The sequence below is a fragment of the Protopterus annectens genome, chromosome 5.part0 (genome assembly GCF_019279795.1).
Source record: "Protopterus annectens isolate FY-2018-M chromosome 5.part0, PAN1.0, whole genome shotgun sequence".
In the NCBI taxonomy this organism is placed as follows: Eukaryota; Metazoa; Chordata; order Ceratodontiformes; family Protopteridae; genus Protopterus; species Protopterus annectens.
This window is the reverse complement of record NC_056735.1, coordinates 174,612,544-174,631,678: the sequence shown is the minus strand read 5'-3', so window position 1 is coordinate 174,631,678 and position 19,135 is coordinate 174,612,544. Positions and strand designations below refer to the sequence as shown.

General features: G+C 39.3%; 1 protein-coding gene across 1 annotated transcript in view; it reads left to right on the top strand.

Moving 5' to 3' along the window:
- DEUP1 (deuterosome assembly protein 1) overlaps positions 1-19,135 on the top strand; it is a 427,064-nt gene that overhangs the window by 334,249 nt on the left and 73,680 nt on the right. Inside the window, exon 9 of the mRNA XM_044071821.1 lies at positions 18,653-18,767. Within this exon, the coding sequence (XP_043927756.1) occupies positions 18,653-18,767 (115 nt within the window). The remainder of the gene's footprint in view (positions 1-18,652; positions 18,768-19,135) is intronic.

Here is a 19,135-nt window from a genome sequence, read left to right as displayed (position 1 = left end):
TTTGATTAGTCTCAAGTAATGTAACTGATTTGTACCTTGTTTACATTACTTTTTGTATATATCATTTTTATTGTTCTCATCGGAGCTTATCTCCCCGGGCCTCTCCTGAAAATGGACATGTATCCAGCTAGACTACACTGAAATTGCTTAGAATGCCATTCTAATAGTAAATACAGAGCTACAACAACAGTCCTGTTGTAGTCATCAAAGGTCAGATACATACAAGTAACCATAACAATGAGTATGGTATGAAATGATCCACCACAGGCAGAGTGTAAACAATTAAGTCTAGTACAGTGTACTACAAGCAAAGAAATGCCTTTGAATACATTGCCCAAAAATGGGCAACATGCACATTTGCGCATATTGTCTCCACAATAGTGACCCATATGAAAAGTGCATGGTATAGTCAATCCAACATGAATTAAATGAATTACATTTAAAATGCCTAAAATTACTATTAGATTGTACACCAAAAAGATGGAGATTTTCTGTATGACTGCACTGTGGTGAACAGCTATTTTTGAAGCTCCATGTTAAGGGACTACTGTCACAGATATAGAAAGGGCTATCAGGGTGCTTTGTAGACTGAAATATATGTGTGCCAGAAGATTGAATAGAAGTAAAAGTAGATCAAAAGGTTACTTTGCAACTGAATGAGGCAGTGGATAACCAGCCAGCCAGCACGGAAAACTGCTGGGAAAGTGACAGTATAATGGGAGAACCACAGGATTCTCTATGTCCATAGAAAGGAAGACAGACTAAATGCAAGCAGAGTTCTTTAAGACAAGTGGGACTCTAGCAATTACACTGCAGCAAATAGCAGGAGAATGGGTGAAATAGAAGAAACTGACTAAGCACTTGGAGGAACTCACAGGCCTATAGGCATCTGAGATCACAAAAAGGAAGTCTTGTCAAAGCATGAAGAAAAGTGGAAAAACCTAACTGACAAACAAGGTAAAAACAGAAATGAGCACACAGACTGAGGGCACCCACAGTGACAGCAGGGGAAAAGCCTTGCCCAGTTATAGTAAAACTGCAATCTATCAGCTGAAAGAAGACATTGTATCAAGTCTATGAAAGAAAGGGACAGTAATAAAGATAGATGAGTCCAGAATCCTTCTAATAATAATTGTTCCAGTCAGACTACAGAAAAAAGAAATGTCTCCATTCCATGTTTCAAGAAGTGCAGAAAAATGAATCTAGTTCGAGCTTCTATACCCTGCCCATTTTAGAGTATTTTATCCTCTTGATGAAGCAACATATGTAGATCTGCAGAGGGCATATGAAGATCTTACAAAGAGGGAGGAAGAGACTTAAAACCTTTTCCAGTGTTTCAAAGAAAACTTCTTGAAGAAAAAATATAATTGTGATTTATGAAAACTGGAAAATATAAACAAATGCCATGGTATAGTCAGTTAGAATAGTGGAAGGGAGGAACCGCAATAAGGCTAGACCAAGATCATGTAATTGGAAAAACCTCAGTCTTTATAGCAAAGGAACCTAAGGTGCAAATCCTCATCAAATGCAACTATATTAAAAAGATGTACGATTAGACAGAGAAAGACATTACTACAAATATTAAAAAAAGAATGTAAAACTAAATCAACCATGCAGGAGTGAAGTACTGCAAAGCTGGAATCATACATATAGATATTGTCTGAATACCAAGCCTCAATAGATTTAAAAAGTAGGCAAGCTACAGTTTCAACTTAGCAAAATTAAAATCTGAAGAAACAAAAATGATTTTCAGCAATAAAGGGACTAGAAGGGCACAATAAGTTTTAAAATTTGAGTTTGAGCTTCACTGAAGCCAAAAATAGGGAGGAGTAGTTAAAAAAAATGGAATTAGTAAAATAAGGGGGGGCTTAGAGTCCTGGGAGTATGTCACTCACAACAGACATGTCAAGAAGGGAATTCTGTGAATGAGTGTCTAGACAAATCAAATATTTGAACTGGCATTTGCCAAGAATAGAGGCTAACTGTGAACATCTCAATGATTTTAAGGAGAGTTAAATATGTGTGTGTGTGTGGGGGGGGGGGGCACAGTAGGAAAATATGGTTTAGGTTTGTGAAAAAAAAACTAGTTATTTCAAGTATACAGAGTTGGGGTTTCAATAATAGACTTAAGGTAATGGCAGGAATGCCTAGTGAGGCACCACTGAGGGAAAAGAAAGGTATTACTTTTTTCTTTTTTTTTTTTTTCTTGTTACTAAACATAAGAAATGATATAGAGTAGTCTTGACCAAGTGGGACATGAAGAATAGTGTGGTACTGCTGAAAGGTGAATTGGTGAGCCTTCACTGCCAAACATTAGCATTAGCTTGGCAGCATACACACAATCCAGATAATTCTGTACATTATTATTATTATTAGTGATTTTTGTCATACTTTGAAGGGGATAGGGTAAAAGTTATAAATCTGTTATTAAATAATCGACTCACTGTATGGCCGAGTACATGTGACAATGAAAAAATGAAAACACTAGGGTAAGGATGAAGGCTAGAATGAGGAGGAGTCTGGACACAAGGCAGAATGTGCAGGTAGAAAAAATAAAAAGAGCACACCAGTAGGTATGATACTGAACTGAATCTGTTAACTTGGAATGTAAATGGACTTATGGTTAGTGTGGTGGCAGATATCTGTAGAGGAGAGTATTGTGGTGTTACAGAAAACACTTGCACAAAGGAGAACATGAAGAACTGATAAAAGAAAGTGGTAAAGTAGATGATTATGCAACATTGGAGAGAGAAAGGAAATGAGTCTGAATACTAATGAAAAGATGAAAAAACTTATAGGTGGACAAATAGAAAAAGGCTACACTTGGTTGCTTTATTTTAATTAAGGGTAGATGGCAAGGGACTTAGATTCAGACTAGTGTCTATTTATTTGCTTGTTAAGGCTAATTTACAAGAAATAAAATAGATAATGTGGGAGGTAATTTCTTTCCAACAAGGAGTGTTAGTACTGGCTGGCGACTGAAATACGGTGACCAGTTGTATGGATCTAACAGCGGTGTGGGGGGGGGGGGGGTCAGGTGAGGATTTACATATTATTCTGACAGATGCAAAACATGCACAATGTTGAATAGGTGTTACATATCAAAGGAATATGCATATCTACTGAGGGTTTTAAAAACATATCCAGTTTCACTCTCAGACCTTGCACCAGTCCAGATGGGTATAAAAACATAATGTAGAGCATATAGAGAAAAGCACTGACACCTTCCAACTTATTTACTTAAAAGGCATTCATTTAGGGTTTGGCTAAATGAAGTACTGATGGACAGGGATTAAAGAAATAGATATGAAGTTTGAAGATTTGGGGAAAACCTAGGATAATCATAAAGGGAAGGTAAAACTTAGTTGTGGCAAAAGGGAGAGAAATATGAGAAGAAACGTATGACAAATATGTAAAGTTTATAGACAGAATAAAAAAAATAGAGAACAAACCAAAAGGGAGGGGTGGAAGAGACTGAAGCACTGCTGACGGCAGCAAAGACAGGGGTAAGGTAGAGAAGGTGGATACTATAAATGAGTATAAGGCCAAGGCAGTGAAACATATATTTTTCAACAGCAACCCTAGAATGACTTAATTCCTTGTGCAGAGGTTAAAAACAGATAGTAGAGATAAATAATAGCCAAGATTAGGGACCCAGAAACTGGAAAATTGGAAGGTGATCCTGAAATAACAGTACAAGTCTTACAAAGCTGTTACACCAATTTATATAAGGAAGATCTTTCACTATAGACAAGAGTAAGAGATGTGAGATCATATTTAAAGAGGCTTAATTTATCCAAGTTAAAAGAAGATAAGTATCGGAACTTAGCAAAAAGGATACTAGAAGAGGAAGTTAGTGAGACTATCAGGAATATAAAAACAAGTATGGACTGCTTACTCATAAAGACACTGAAGTTGAAAGAAACAGAAGTACATAAAACTATGAATGTAAATTGTCATTATCATCATCATCATCATCATCATCCCTTTTCCCATTTTCTAGATGGGGTTGGGATATTGCATCAGCTGTTGCCATCTCTTTTAATTTAATGTCACTCACCTACCTTCTGCAATGGCCATGCCTGACTGTCACAGGTCTCTCATGCAATCCATTCATCTCTTTTCTGGATGCCCGCGTTTCCTCTTTCCTTCTTTATGTTTGTCTTAAATCTTCTTTATTAGATTGTCTTTTGCTTTCTTGCACACATGCCCAAACCAATGTAATCTGTTCACTTTGACCTTCTCTGCAATTAGAACTACTTTGGCTTCTGCTGTAGTGTCCTCATTTCTTCATGTGTCCCACAGTTTGCATCCTACCACCCATCTCAGGCACTTCATCTCCATCGGCTCTAGCTTCCTCAGCAGCTTTGCCTTCACTACCCAGGTTATTGTATCATACAGCAGAAATGGACACACCACTGTTTTGTACGCCTTACTTTTCAGCTTCTTTAGCATCCTTCTCACATACTACCCTTGACACTCTGCATCAGTTGGCTGTAGCCTCTCTGATTCTTGCTTTGTACTCCTTTTTCAGACTTTCCTTCTCCTCAACCACCCATCTCATATACTTAAAGCTGTTAACCCTTTACTCTATTTTCCCTCCCATCTCAGTTTTCAGCTTTTTATGATTACCCCATTTGTTGCCATGACAACTGGCATGTCTGTACTCAATTTCATCCCATTTACCTTCAGTTTCGCATTCCATTCCCCTCATATTTGCTGATGTTCTTGTTCAAAGCCTGCTTGTAATGCCACATCATCTGCATAGAGCAGTTTTGTTGATTTGTGCCTTCCGACTTGTTTGCTAATGTAGTCCATCACTAGTATGAACAACAGTGGGCTCAAAGATGAACTCTGATGCACACCCAGTCTGACTAGGAGCACCTCTGTGAGTCCAAATCCTGTTTATACTTGTGTCATCAGGTTCTTGTACATAGCCTACTCTAATTCTTCTAATGTTTCCAGGACTTTTGCAGGACTGCCAAAATCAGCTTTCTTAGGACCTTGTCATGTGTTTTCTCCATCTAGGAATGCATAGATGGACTTTTTCCTTATCTTTAGCTTCTTCTGGACTATCTGTCTCACTGCAAACATCATGTTGGTTGTTTGGCATTTTGATATGAATCTGAACTGTTCATCTTCCACCTTATTTTCTACTACTCTATGTATTCATTTATTAATCACCTTCTCCATCACTTTCATGCAGTGTGACAAGAGTGCAATGCCTCTATACTGTCCACAGTTAATGCCCCCTTTTGTTCTTGTACACTTGCACTAGAATACTTATTCTCATGTCACCCGGGATACTCCTCTTCTTCCATATTGCTATGAGTACTATCTGGAGCCATTTCTCCCCTAACTTACCCAACATCTTGGTCATATCATATATGGATGCAAATGTTTAGTCATATTATGGAAGGTGGGGATATTCCCCCTTAATGGAACTCAGTAATGATGCTACTGATACCCAAGGAAGGAAAAGATGTAACAGACCCGAAATCTTACAGGCAGATCGCTATTATGAATCATGAATATAAAGTCTTTACAGAAGTCATGGCTTAGAAATTGGTTATAATGTTGACCAGGCTTATAGATTTAGATCAGTGTGGGTTTGTGATGGGCAGGCAAACATTTGACAACATTACCAAAACACTGATGATACAAAAATATGCAGAAGTAAACAGGTAAATACTGGTGATTGTAGGGCTGGATTCTGAAAATAATTGGAACAAATTGGATCAATCTCAGATTTAATTTACATATGTCTATCAATGTTGTTTAAGGAGATAATGCAGAATTGGAGACAACCACAAGGTATCACAAAAATTGTGGAGTTATCTGTTAGATGCCAGAACAGAAAACCCTCTAAGGAACAAGCTTATAAGCAGAGCATATAAAGTAAGACTAGAGCTGAGATATAATAAGACAGAGCAACTTAGGCAAGACCAGAGTCAAAGGCTGCATAGACAGATTTTGGACGAGGAACAGAGGGAAATTTATATCAACCCAGATATGCAGCAAAGTCCAGGAAATTCAGAATCTTTATGTGGAAGTGTCTTCACATATACTTTTACACAGCAGCTAGGTTACATCATATGTTTCCCCCAAATGTGTGAAGCACTCTGGAAATGTAAGCAAAAGGAGAGAGGTACCTGAGAGCAGATCTTTTAGGGAATGCAAGGAGCTACAGGATTTAAAAAAAAAGAAATGCAAACACAGACAGACACAATAGCAGGGATGCCCTTAGCTTTTACAAGGGGAATTATGTTTTTAAGTTTTCTAAAAGCACCCTACCTGAAGCACACTCTGATACTAATAACACTATAGGTTCATAGGGTGATACTAAGCTATTGACCTGGAGGCCCTTATAAGCCTAGCCAAGAATTTGGTCCATGTTCCCTCAAAGTCAACACCTGTTTCCCCTGTCCAGCAGGGACACAGGTGGGATCCCAGGTGTATATTTTCTGTTTCCCTTCCAGTCATCCTGGTTCCTCTTAAGGAGTGCTAGAGAGGTACTCTGCTTGACATGGAGAGGGAGTCTATTCCACAGATGGGGGAGTCTTTGGGACACAAATCTATCCTACCAACAAGTTCTACTAATGTCACAGACCAAGTTAAGGCCTTGCGTGCAGGTTGAGTGAGTGGAGTTTGATTTACGGATATGCAGCAACTCCATCAAGGCTGGGTCTGAGATGGCCTTGTATGCCAGACACAGGTCACCCCTGAGCAGTCTGTACAAGAATGGAGTAGAGGGAAAGGGCATTTAGCCTATCTATATAGGATTGGCATTTGAGATCCTGGATTTTCCTGGTCAGGAACCTCTGTGGTCTCTCCAGCTCCTGCATGTGCTTGGCAAGGTACATGCTGAAGGGGGCATTGTACTCGATAATGGAACAGATAAGGGAAGAGTACAGGGATGTTATGACCTCCATGTTCTTGGATGAAATACCATTATTTATGAGGAGAGCCATGTAGAAAGCCTTCCATACAACAGAGGCAACGTGGTGGTCAAAAGTCAGGTTGCTATCAACCTGAGTGCCCAAGTTCCTCACAACTGATTGCGTGCTTAGTACATTGTTCTTAATGTGATAATTAGTGGGGATGCCATTTTCAACAGAGGGGATAATGATGCATTTCTTGGCATTCCGTTTGAGGCCATGCTTCTGGCACCAGTCATTAGTTTAGGTAAGGCCCTCTTGGAGGATGCTCACATCACTAGGGGAATTTAAGACAGCACCCAGCTTGCAGTTATCTGCAAACTTGGTCAGCCACAGACCACTGGGTTTGGCTTGCACCTCAGAAAAGTATATCCCAAACAGTAGAGGCCCCAAGACCGAACCTTGAGTTACGCCAGTCGTTACGGGTCTACTACTAGAGGTGGCTTCTCCTGCATACCTCTCAACCTGGAAACATCAAAAATCTGGACAAAGGCCCATGACAAATAGGTAAAAATCGGCCTGCTGATTAACATAAAATTTGCATGCATAATTATGTAACCCCACCCACTTTGATGAAATTGTGAGGTACCAACTTTCAAGCACAAACTGAACAACAGAAAACCAAAATATGGCCCCAGACCAGACCCTGTAGTACATTATTTTTTTCTTTTGAAATGTGTAGCAATGATGTTCACTGGGAAGAAAGAAGATGATGAACCTTAGGATTTTGTTTTTGGCGACTAGCCGTATATAGGTTTTGTGGCAAAAGTAGGGCATTTAATGGTAGGCAATATTCTAATCTTAGCAAAAGAATATTATAGTCTGCTAGGACCACCAAAACTCATTCTCCATGGCCTACTGATCAGTGGCATAGCTTCAGTTTGTGCCGCCCAGAGCTGTCTTTGAGTTTGCCAATTTTCCCCCCTCACAAAATCATGGTCAAATGGGGCCCACCTATACACAGTCCTCCCCCTGCAGCCATTCCAATGTCTCATTACTTGGCTATTTCGCCCCATTTGCCATAAACACTGTAATGAGTGTACTAATTTACTACTATGATGACTGGATTTCATTTAAAACTTTTAGGCTGCAGTGGTGGAGGTCGCTGTGGTGCAGCGGTTAGCGTTGTCACCTCACAGCAAGAGGTTCTCCCATTTGATTCTCAGCTGGAGCACCTTCTGTGTGGAGTCTGCATGTCCTCCCCGTGGTTGAAGTGATGTTAAAGACATGCAGGTAGGTGCGTGCGTGAATGGGTGTGCCTTCTTTGAAGGTTGGGCGTCGGGCTGGCAACTCGGCACAGTAAAAATCCACTGCCAATCATGAGCGGACCGGAGTTCCACAGTGGCGAACCCCAACCAGGAAAAGCTGAAAGACTTTTTGATTTTATAGCACAAACACTAATAGACATCTGCTAAACAAAGACATACGGTCTCATAATGGAAACAGACTTAGCATTAAAACTTCTCTGCCCTTGAAACTCATATTCATTAAAACAGCATTGAAAACCACATTCAAAGAAAATGCATCTGGCCAGTGGTGAATAAAGATTACCTTTGGGGTGTTTTCTAATCATAGGCCCCTTGCATATGAAACATACATGTGTTCTTTGATACACCTTCCTGATTGTATTAAATTACATTCCTTGTATAATACAGCACATTTGTTAGAGCGCATTTTAAATGTATAGTTTTGAACATTTTTTCCAGTAAGCAATGAAACAAAATGCATGAACCAATAATGACAAAACTTCCCAATTCAGAACATTTCCATCATAAAAGTCTACTCAAACTTCTACAATCCACCAGTATCAGTAAATATGCACAATCTCTGCAGAACCCACATAGTTAGAATTGCTGGAGCCATGTCAGACTCCAAACCAGTTACAAGTGGCGTCCCACAAGGCTCAGTCCTGGGACCTCTCTTGTTCAGTATATATTTCTCGGAGGTACAGGCCAACACGGAAGGACTGTGGCTGACCAAGTTCACAAATGACTGCAAACTAGGCACCATAATCGACTGTCCATCCGACACAAGCATCCTATAAAAGGGCCTCATAGAAACAGACAACTGGTGCCAGAGCCATGGCCTCAAGCTAAATGCCAAAAAGTGTATAGTCATCCCCTTTGGCAAAAACAAAGTGCCCACAAATTACCATATAGGTGGTAATCCATTAAGTACAGAAGAAGTAATTAGGGACCTGGGGACCCAAGTTGATAGCAATCTCTCATTTGAAAATCACGTAGCCAAAGTGGTTAGAAAAACATTTTATATAGCCCACCTAATCATGAAGGGATTCACATCTAGATCAGGGGAGGTCATCGTGCCTCTTTACTCATCCCTCATCAGGCCCATAATTGAGTACAATGCCCCTTTTGGGATGTACCTTACCAGACACCTGCAGCAACTGGAAAGACCCCAAAAGTACCTCACCAAGAGGATCAAAGGGCTCAAACAGATGCCATATGCTGCCTGGTTAAAGAAACTCCAGCTCTACTCAGTGGCATACCGCCTGCTCAGAGGTGATCTGTGCCTGACATATAAAGCCATGTCCAACCCGGAATTAATGGACATGCTGCACCTCAGAAAATCCAAATCCCATCGAGCTACGCGCTCGAGAGACTTGAACCTCAGCACTGAAATAAATAGGATATGCTGGAGGGACAGATTCATAACCCAGAGGCTCCCTTCACTCTGGAATAAAATCCCAGTCCAGGTTAGGCAGAGTCCCTCATTGACTCTCTTCAAGAGGAATCTTGATGAGTGGATGGGAGATCGTAGTTTTACCCCGGGTATCACTTCTGTGTCACTGTTAGACAGAGGCACAGTATACTAACCTCGCAAAAGGGCATAGCAAAATTCATTTAAAATGGGTGGCGAAAGCCAAACACACTCTGGCTAGGCTTATAAATGCCCTAGGGCAGATAGCCTAGTATGAACCTATGAAGAAGTAAATGTCATTTACATAATTCCACATTAAAGAGATCTGAAAGATCTGTAACTAATGAAGAGGTTGCTGCTAGCAAACAGCTTAATATTTCATTGTTTCCTCTACAAATAAAGTGTCTGTTGCCCTTGATGAATAAATTGGCTATGTTTCATTAAAAAAAATGATAAGGTAGTAATATAGCAATAGGGAATGGATGGCAAACTGGTAACAGGTTCATAGTTACTAGGTATCTCTGCCAAAGAGGACATTCTCAGGATTGCAGCATCCACCGATTCCACCCCCTTTATAAGTACAACACAGTATAGTATCAGCAATCCATCTGCATACTTTGGGAGTAGATCCCACAGCCTTCGGCATAAAAAGCAAGTATTCTATGTGTTGTGCTACTAACACAAACACACTTGTCCTAAGCAGTGCTGCTTATGCCAAATTAGTTTGTGTTGTTAGTAGCACAACAGGTAGAATACTTGCTTTTGATACAGAAGGCTGTGGGTTCTACTCTTGCAGCCTTCTGCATCACAAATGGCTGGAATGGCTGCAGGAGGAGGGCTGTGTATGGGGGGCCCCATTCGACCATGATTTTGTGAGGGGGAAGGTTGGCAACTAGTCACTCCCACTGCGAGAGTATAAGCCACAGCCTTCTGCATCAAAAGCAAGCATTCTACCTGTTGTGCTACTAACAGCACAAGCAGACTTGGCATAAGCAGCACTAAACTTCTCTCCCCCTGAAGAACTATGCAGCACAAGAAATCTGGAAAAAGACAATATTTATTAGGGAGAACAAAAGCCCAAAACCAGGGACACATTTTAAATATTGTTTGTATAACCTTAGAAAAGTTGTTAGAATAAAATGTTTTGTGTTACCATGCATTTCCTGAAAGATAGGAAGACTGAAACTTAAATGGCTATCATTATTTAGTGAATTCAGTTGAACTTCTCACTGATTTGCCAGAAAACTACAAATTTTAAGAGAAACAGACCAAAAGTATGAGCCAAACATTCTGTAAACTTTGAACAGTTAAGAACTATGGTTAACTCCTTGAATCACAAGGGGGTGGTGGTGGTATGAGTTTAGGCTCTTGCTCCTTGTACCTAAGGTACAGGGTTTGAGTCTGAGTAACTAACTAGCAGTTATAACTAACTGGGACACACACACACACCTGTAGTACAACAAGTTGGCTGTTATGTAAACACATCCCCCTTGTTCCTGCCTGCCAATAAGTACTACAAATGAAAGCATTGAAGCAGCACAGTACAAGCATATTCTTACTGCTGTTAAATATAAATGAAAGCTGGCTGTTAAGTAAACCTCATTCCGAGTTAGCAATAAACAGCTGCTGTTAATTCTAAGTGTGTATGTGTTAGCTGTTAAAAAAAGTATTCTTCTGGCTCATACAGTACAAATTAAAGTGTAAACTGTTCAACAGTAGCCGTTAAAGTAAAGATGTTTCTGCAGCTGATGGCCGTTACTTCTAAATGTGTTAATGGTTAAAAAGTCTCCATTAAAGTAAAGGACATCACAGTTTTCTTTACATGGAGTAGCCCTGCTGTTACATTTCACCTGGAGGAATTCAAATGCAGCTGCTCGCATGCACGCTATGGCCAGAAACAAAGTTCAGTGAATTCCTCGAGCCTTCAGCCAATTCCCACAGACTGGCAGGCTGTTCACGGAGCTGATGTCATCGCGCATGCCTCTGCATGTGATGACATCAGCTAAAAACAAAACATTTAAAAAAAGCTGTGAAATTCAAAAATTAGGGGGTGACACTTGTGAATTGTGGCACCCCATTATTTGGACCTTAAAACCGGTAAAATCAGAGAAATTCAGTACAGTTGAGAGGTATGTTCCCCTGTTTTGACTGAGTAGGTTCTATCAGTGAGTCATTTAGCTACCCATCTGGTAACATAGTGGTTGACACCTAGCTGGGAGAGTTTATCTATTATGCCCGAGTGAGAAATAGTGTCAAAAGTTTTGGCTAGGTCAAGGTAGACGGTATGTATCATCTTCCCCTCGTCCATGGCTTTGGTGACTGTTTCAAAGAAGTTAACCAAGTTTAACAGGCATGATTAACAATAGTAATAAAAAAAGAATCACAGAAAAATGGAGAAGCAAGGACAGACCAAAGTTGCAGAAGTTAAAAGAGAAATTCAAAAAAATGGAACTAAGGTTAATTAGTGGGAAGAGAGGAAAGTTTATGATAAGCAGATGGAATAAATGGGGTCATTCTCAGATCACTCTGTTTAGAATAAACATTTTAATGCGTGTATCCTAGCATCTGATATAATATAGTTAACTACTTAAGATGATTATAAAATGAAAAAAATGTTCATAACAGGAGGAGTTGGGTCAAAATGAACATAGTTGTCAAATTTGCATATTTAATTAGTTGATGTGAGACTATTCACAATAATTTGTAAATAAGTAAACAGTATAAATTATAGAAAACATTGTAATCTCTAGCTTTAGGCCACGTCCAGCAGTTAGTTCAGTTAGGGAATGAAGCTGTTTACTGAAGGTAGATTAACTGGTATGTCACTAGGGAAATAGTTCTGCTCAACATGCATAGGCATTTCACAGAGGATATAAAAAGGCTATTTATGGTTATGTAAATAAAGACTGTTTTCAAGGAAAACAATGTACACCAAGAAGGTATTAATTCTTAATAAATTATTTAATTTATGTTTCAAAATTGTACTGGAGCTTTTTGAAAGATGTATTAACCTAAAGTCTTACTAGCAGATTTGAAAGGTACACAGTGTCACTACAAGATACCAGCTAAGGCAATAAAAAAAAATTAGAAGCATGAAGTTTTATCTGTCATTTTAGCAAAAGAGAATTTCAGTAAAATCTTGGACACAACATTTGGCAGTTCTGGATCAGGAATATTTGTCTGATTCTGTGGTCTAAAGTCATGATTCAGTAAGTTTCAGTAGACGTCTATGATTCATTCTGTACAATTGCATATGTTCTGTTTGAACAATATTGGATCTTAGACTCTGCTGATGATGTATTACAGTTGTTTTGTGTGAGATTTTTGGACTAAATCTGCAAACCACATTAAACTTTCCTTCTACATAAGGTCCCTAAACAATACTCCTATAGAAGTCGAAACTAGCTCAAAACCCCTTGGCATTACCATTGACAACCAACTAAAATTAGATCTTCACATTAACAATGGTATCAAAAAAACCCACCAAAAGCTAGGACTACTGTTCAGGAACAACAAATTCGAACTACTGAAGCTATGATTTCTCTTACCCATGCCTACCATCTACCATGCTTAACCTATTGTTCCCAAACACTTACAAATCTGAACTCCTCCCTACTTACCAAATTAGAATCAACCTACCACAAAATAGCTAGATTTGCATCTAAACAAACATATAAATCTCACCACTGTCTCTCCCTAAAACACCTGACCTGGCCCGAACTACTTCACCTGTTCCTACAATCTCAACTCCAAATGATACACTCCATCCTATATCAGCCTGATTTCTGCCCAAGTCTATCTTCTCTCATCTCTCACTACTCCCCTAACAGACTTCTCCGAAGCTCAACCCAAGACCTACTAAAAATCCATAAACCCAAATCCAACACAGGGTGCAACTTATTTAGCTACCATCCCTCTATTGCATGGAACAAACTCCCACTAGGAATAAGGTCCTTGACTCACCCCAAACAATGTAAGCTAGCAACCAAAGACTACTTTAAAAAAGGGTCTATATTATATTTTTGAAAGTTTCAAACATCTAACAGCATATGGTCGACACCATATGAGCGATGTTTGAAATTTTGAAAATATAATAAAAAAATTAAAATAAAACTATATTTACCTAAATGCTGTGTCCCCCACACTCCTGCTACTTAAATATTCCTACTCCGAGATAGCACTGCATTGAAGTAAAGGGAAAATATTCCCTACGTCGATTTCTGTTACGCGCGCAACATTTTGGCCAATCGGGTACGCTCAATACGCATTCGCCGTTTATAATTTTCAGTCACGTGATAGGAACCCTTTAAAAAACACTGATCTTGCCATTGTACTTACCCTCCCTGATAATTACCTACCTTTTATAGTACAAACGAACTTACTAAAACTTACCATTAACTACTGCATCCTTTGCAACCTCCAAAGCTTCTTCTATACACTGCTCTCTGAAATTCTTATGTAACCTTTTAAGTTTCTGCTACTCTGCATACAAAACCTTATATTTACTCAACTGTCTTTTTTAACCAAAACATACAACTTATTGTACTTTAACATTCTCTTTTTGTTTATAGTCCACCATGCCCCTACTCGCTCTATCAGAAGATCGAATTTTAGTTGGTCGTCAATGGTAATGCCAATGGGTTTTGTGCTAGTTTCGACTTCTATAGGATTATTGTTTAGGGACCTTATGGAGAAGGAAAGTTTAATGTAGTTTGCAGATTTAATCCAATTATTACCCAGAAAGCTTCCAAACTGAACTTAAGGCATGCGACTGGTCACCACTAAAACACCTCCAACTAGAGGAAGCAGTGTAAAGGACTAAAACTGCTCAGTGGCTTACAAATGAAACTAGACATAAAATCCTTCTAAGAAATAAAATAAAATTTGGGCCAAATGGAGAACTACTAAAAACCCAACAGATCATCAAAAATTTAAACAGTTGAGAAATGCTACCAAAAAATCTATACTTCTTGACAAAAAAAAAAAACTTTTACTTTCACCTCCACCAAACTCACTAGCACAAACCACAAAAGTTCTGGTCAGGTATTAAGGGACTCTTACATCTAGGTCACACCAACACACCAACCCCATCAGGCATCACCCACGACAATCCTAAGCATATTGCTGATGCCTTTAATACCATCTTTACTGAGGCCATCCAATCTCTTGCCAATTCACTACCCCCTGTTAGCACAAGCCTGTCATCCACGATAACGAACTTAATTCCCTCTTTTCATCTACAACCAGTTCCAACATCCCTCATTTGCACCCTTCTTCAGAAACTCAAACCATGCACCCCCTCAGCTGACCTTCTACCAGCTGAATATTTGCAAAAAGCAGCAAATGTCATAGCCTATCCCATTTCCATCCTAATAAATAGAACAATTACTGAAGAAACTATCCCATCTATCTGGAAAATCTCCCAAATCATCCCTCTGCACAAGGGTGGTAACTCTACTGAACTCTCAAACTTTCGCCCAATAGCCTTACTCTCTCCATTAGCAAAAATCATGGAAAAATGCATCCACCGACAACTACTTGACCACCTTCTCCAAAATAACTTACTAGCTAATGTCAGCATGGTTTTAGGCCATTCCACAGCTCCACCACTGCCCTCTTATCTTTTTCTGACTGCATCAACAAAAATCGTAATAACAACACTCTATCCTCTGCACTCTTTATTGACCTCTCAAAAGCCTTCGATATGGTTAACCATCAGCTACTTACGGATATACTTAAATGCCTCTCACTTGATACACAGGCACTACAGTGGTTCAAGTCCTACTTAGAAAACAGACAACAAGCTGTGCACTGGGATGATAATCTATCCACACACCTTCCTGTTACCCTTGGTGTCCCTCAGGGCTCTATTTTGGGCCCTCTCCTATTCTCAATTTTTATTAATGATCTAAATTTAAGAATTCCTCAAGCTACCTGCATACAATATGCAGATGATTCAACATTAATATGCTCCGCTACTTCCTTATCTGAACTCCAGTCCCTCACCCAAAATGTATTTAACATAGTTGAAAACTGGTTCCTACAACGCTCCCTTCTCCTGAACCCCAAAAAAACAAAATTATTGCTCTTCAGTCCTACACTAAAGTCCTCACAAATAGACTTCACAGTGATATCTAATAATGGCACTGTTATATCTCCCATCCCAACCATTAAACTGTTAGGAGTAACAATAGACCACAACCTTAACTTTGTCACACACATCAACACTACAATAAAATCAGTTAACAGAAAGCTAGGCTCCCTTTACAATATTAAACCCTTCCTTACTCCAATAGCTAAAACTACTATTGCCCACACCCATCTTATCTCTACCCTCCTCTATGCCTCACACATTTTTACCAATCTATCTAAAAACAACCTCAACAAACTGGCAACCTCCTATAATAACACTGCCAGATTTGCCACTAGCTCCCCATTTAGAACTCACCATTGTCACAATCTAAAACAACTTGGATGGCTAGAACTCCATAAACAACTTCTATTTCACCAACTTATTATCACCCACAAGACCCTTTATCATCCTAGTAATACTCCAGTACTCACTAGCCTTATTACCCCCTACAAAAATCTCACAACCCTACACTCAGCAAATAAATTACTAGTATCCATACATAAATCCAACAACAAGGCTGGGGACACACTGTTCTCCACCACTGTGGAGAAAACCTGGAACCTGCTTCCCAGGGAACTCATCTCTTTCCTCTACAGTACTTTTCAAAAAGAAACTTAAAGAATACCTTAAAACTCACTGGCTTTGCCCATGCGCCAACCCAGACTAATAATCTCCTTCCTATCATATTCACTGTACACTTATCTCACTACTGTTGCACTATGTCCACCTTGTTCATTAACCTCGGAGAGTATAAGCTGTAAGCTAAAGTCGGTACTAACAGTCTTTCTTAGAAAATGCTACAGAGATTGAACTTGATTAGCAAGCCCCCTACTGTATGAACATGTCTCTACCTTATAAATACTTGTCTCTATTTCCTTGTAAATAAATGTCAATTATATGATTACTAAGCTGCTATGTAAACATTTTGTATTCTAGTCTTAAAAATGTACTGTACCTGATGTTACTATTATCTGTAGTGGAGCTTTTCTCCCCGGGCCTCTACTGAAAATGGACATATAGCCAGTTGGACTAGCCCGGTCAACATATGTAAAATAAAATAAAATAAAATAAATAAATAAAATAAACTTGTCAACAATATACATGTATGTAGCTTACGTATTTTAACTACCAAAATTCTACATTGCTATTTTTATTGAAATATATCCGTATTGCTATTTTTATTGCATTGTGTATCTTTTGAGCTTTTCTCCCCAGGTCTCCGCTGAAAAGGGAAATAGCTCAGCCGGACGCTCCCAGTCAACAAATGTAAAATAAAAAATAAAATAAAATAATAAAAAAATTTTGGACCAACATTTTGAACTAATATCATCCTGACACTTTCCTCTTTTTGCAGATACAGTTCTACCACTTCTATCTCAGTACTGCTTTTGCTTAAGCTGATTCTTCTTTATCAATTCTGAAGCCCGCGTCTTACTTTCTGTACCAATAAGGTGGATTGTTTGGTTCTCATTACTGACACTATGTTCGATCTTTTAGACTCAGGTTAGTGGGTAATGCATAAGGCAATAGAATACATCTCAATTAGTGGTTAATATATGAGGCATTGTAATACACCTCAAATGAGTGGGTAAGGTTCATAGGTTGGTACTTGGCTATCGGCCCTAGGGCCTATACAAGCCTAGCCATAACAATTCCCTGGCTATTTCTTCCCACACTATTTACTTCCCTGGACCTCTGTATAGCAGGGTGACTGATGTGATCCCCAGGGTGAATTTCCTTTCTCCCATCCAATCGTCAAGGTTCCTTTTGAAGAGGGTCAAGGAGGCGCTCTGCTTGACATGTATAGGCAATCTATTCCAGAGTCTGGGGAGTCTCTGGGTCAAGAACCTATCCCTCCAGCATGTTTTGTTTATTGTGATGACAAGGTTTAGATCCCTGGAGCGTGTGGCTCTGAGGGATTGGGATTTCTTTAAGTGTAGCATGTCCAACAGCTCTGGGTTTGACATGGTCTCTAGAGCATGTGGTGCGGAGAGATTGGGATTTCTTCAGATGTAGCATTTCTAACAGAGCTACATCTGAAGAAGCATGAGGCATCGGAATACATCTCAAGTTAATGGGCAATGAATGAGGCATCGGAATACATCTCAAGTTAGTGGGTAATGTATGAGACATTGGATTACAGCTGAAGCTAGTGGGTAATGCATGGGGCATTGGAATACATCTGAAGTTAGTGGGTAATGCATGGAGCATAGGAATACGTCTGAAGTTATTGGATATGCATGAGGCACCTGAATACATCTCAAGTTAGTGGGTAATATATGAGGCACTGGAATACACCTGTAGTTGATGGGTAATGCATGAGGCATTGGAATATATCTGACGTTAATGGGTAAAGCATGAGACATTGGAATGTGTGAGACTAGCAACAGACATATTTCTTCTTCATAGATTTATTCATAAGCATGAAGACCCAACTAGTCTAATGACTTATGCATCCACCTTATTCTGATTCTTAACCTTCTTATTCATTCTGTTTCTTTAATGGCTTTTTCTTTTCTTTTACCAGCTTAGGTCATCTACTAAGTTACAACTTCAGTTTATCTTTTCTATTGTTATTTTTTTTTATCCACCCAGTCTGTTTCTGCCATCCTTTTTTCACATCTTCTTTAAGGATAATCCATTTGGGGTTGCTACATACAGTATATTCTTAAGTGATGGTTGTTCCTTTTAGAACTGCCCATCTAACTCCTAAGTAGGATTTACTGTTTGCGGTAATAAACCAGAAGAAATGAATGGTGAAAATATGCAGGAACATCTACTTCCAGGAAAGGTATAGTGTCCTTTTTTCCATTATATATATAAAGGTTATTTAAGAAATGTTATGAAGAGAGGGTAAGTAGTCATCTTAAGTAGTCAGACATTTTACACCAAACAAAGCATATCTGTGCATTTTGTATTTCAGACTCAGGTCATCACAGTCACAATGTGAGCAACTAAATGAGGACCTTACCAAGAGGAACATGGAATGGCAGTCAGCAAAGCAGAAGCAGAAAGAGCAGCTGACAGAACTCAGCAAGGTAACTCATCTGGAATTGAAAACTTTTCTTTATTGTTTGTCTTAATACTTTGTTTTTTTGAATTCATTATGTGTAGTGAATCATGATGACTTCATCCCTATGAGCAAACACTGCTTCTGTCTAGGTAAGGTACTATTTGTCATTCTAGAATTATGTATTGTTGCCAGCTCTGTGACAAAGAGGAACCAAGTTCTGACTGTAACCCAGATACCCAGTATTAGATTAGTGGCCTGGGGACTGGAAGAGCCATCCAGGTAGGGTATGAAAGAGTGGCCGATGCCAGCTTGCCCATCCTTGAGTGGAAAGCAACCCAGTCCATTATAAGATTTTTAGCTGAAAGAGGCTAGATGAGGCAACAGGGCAGCAGG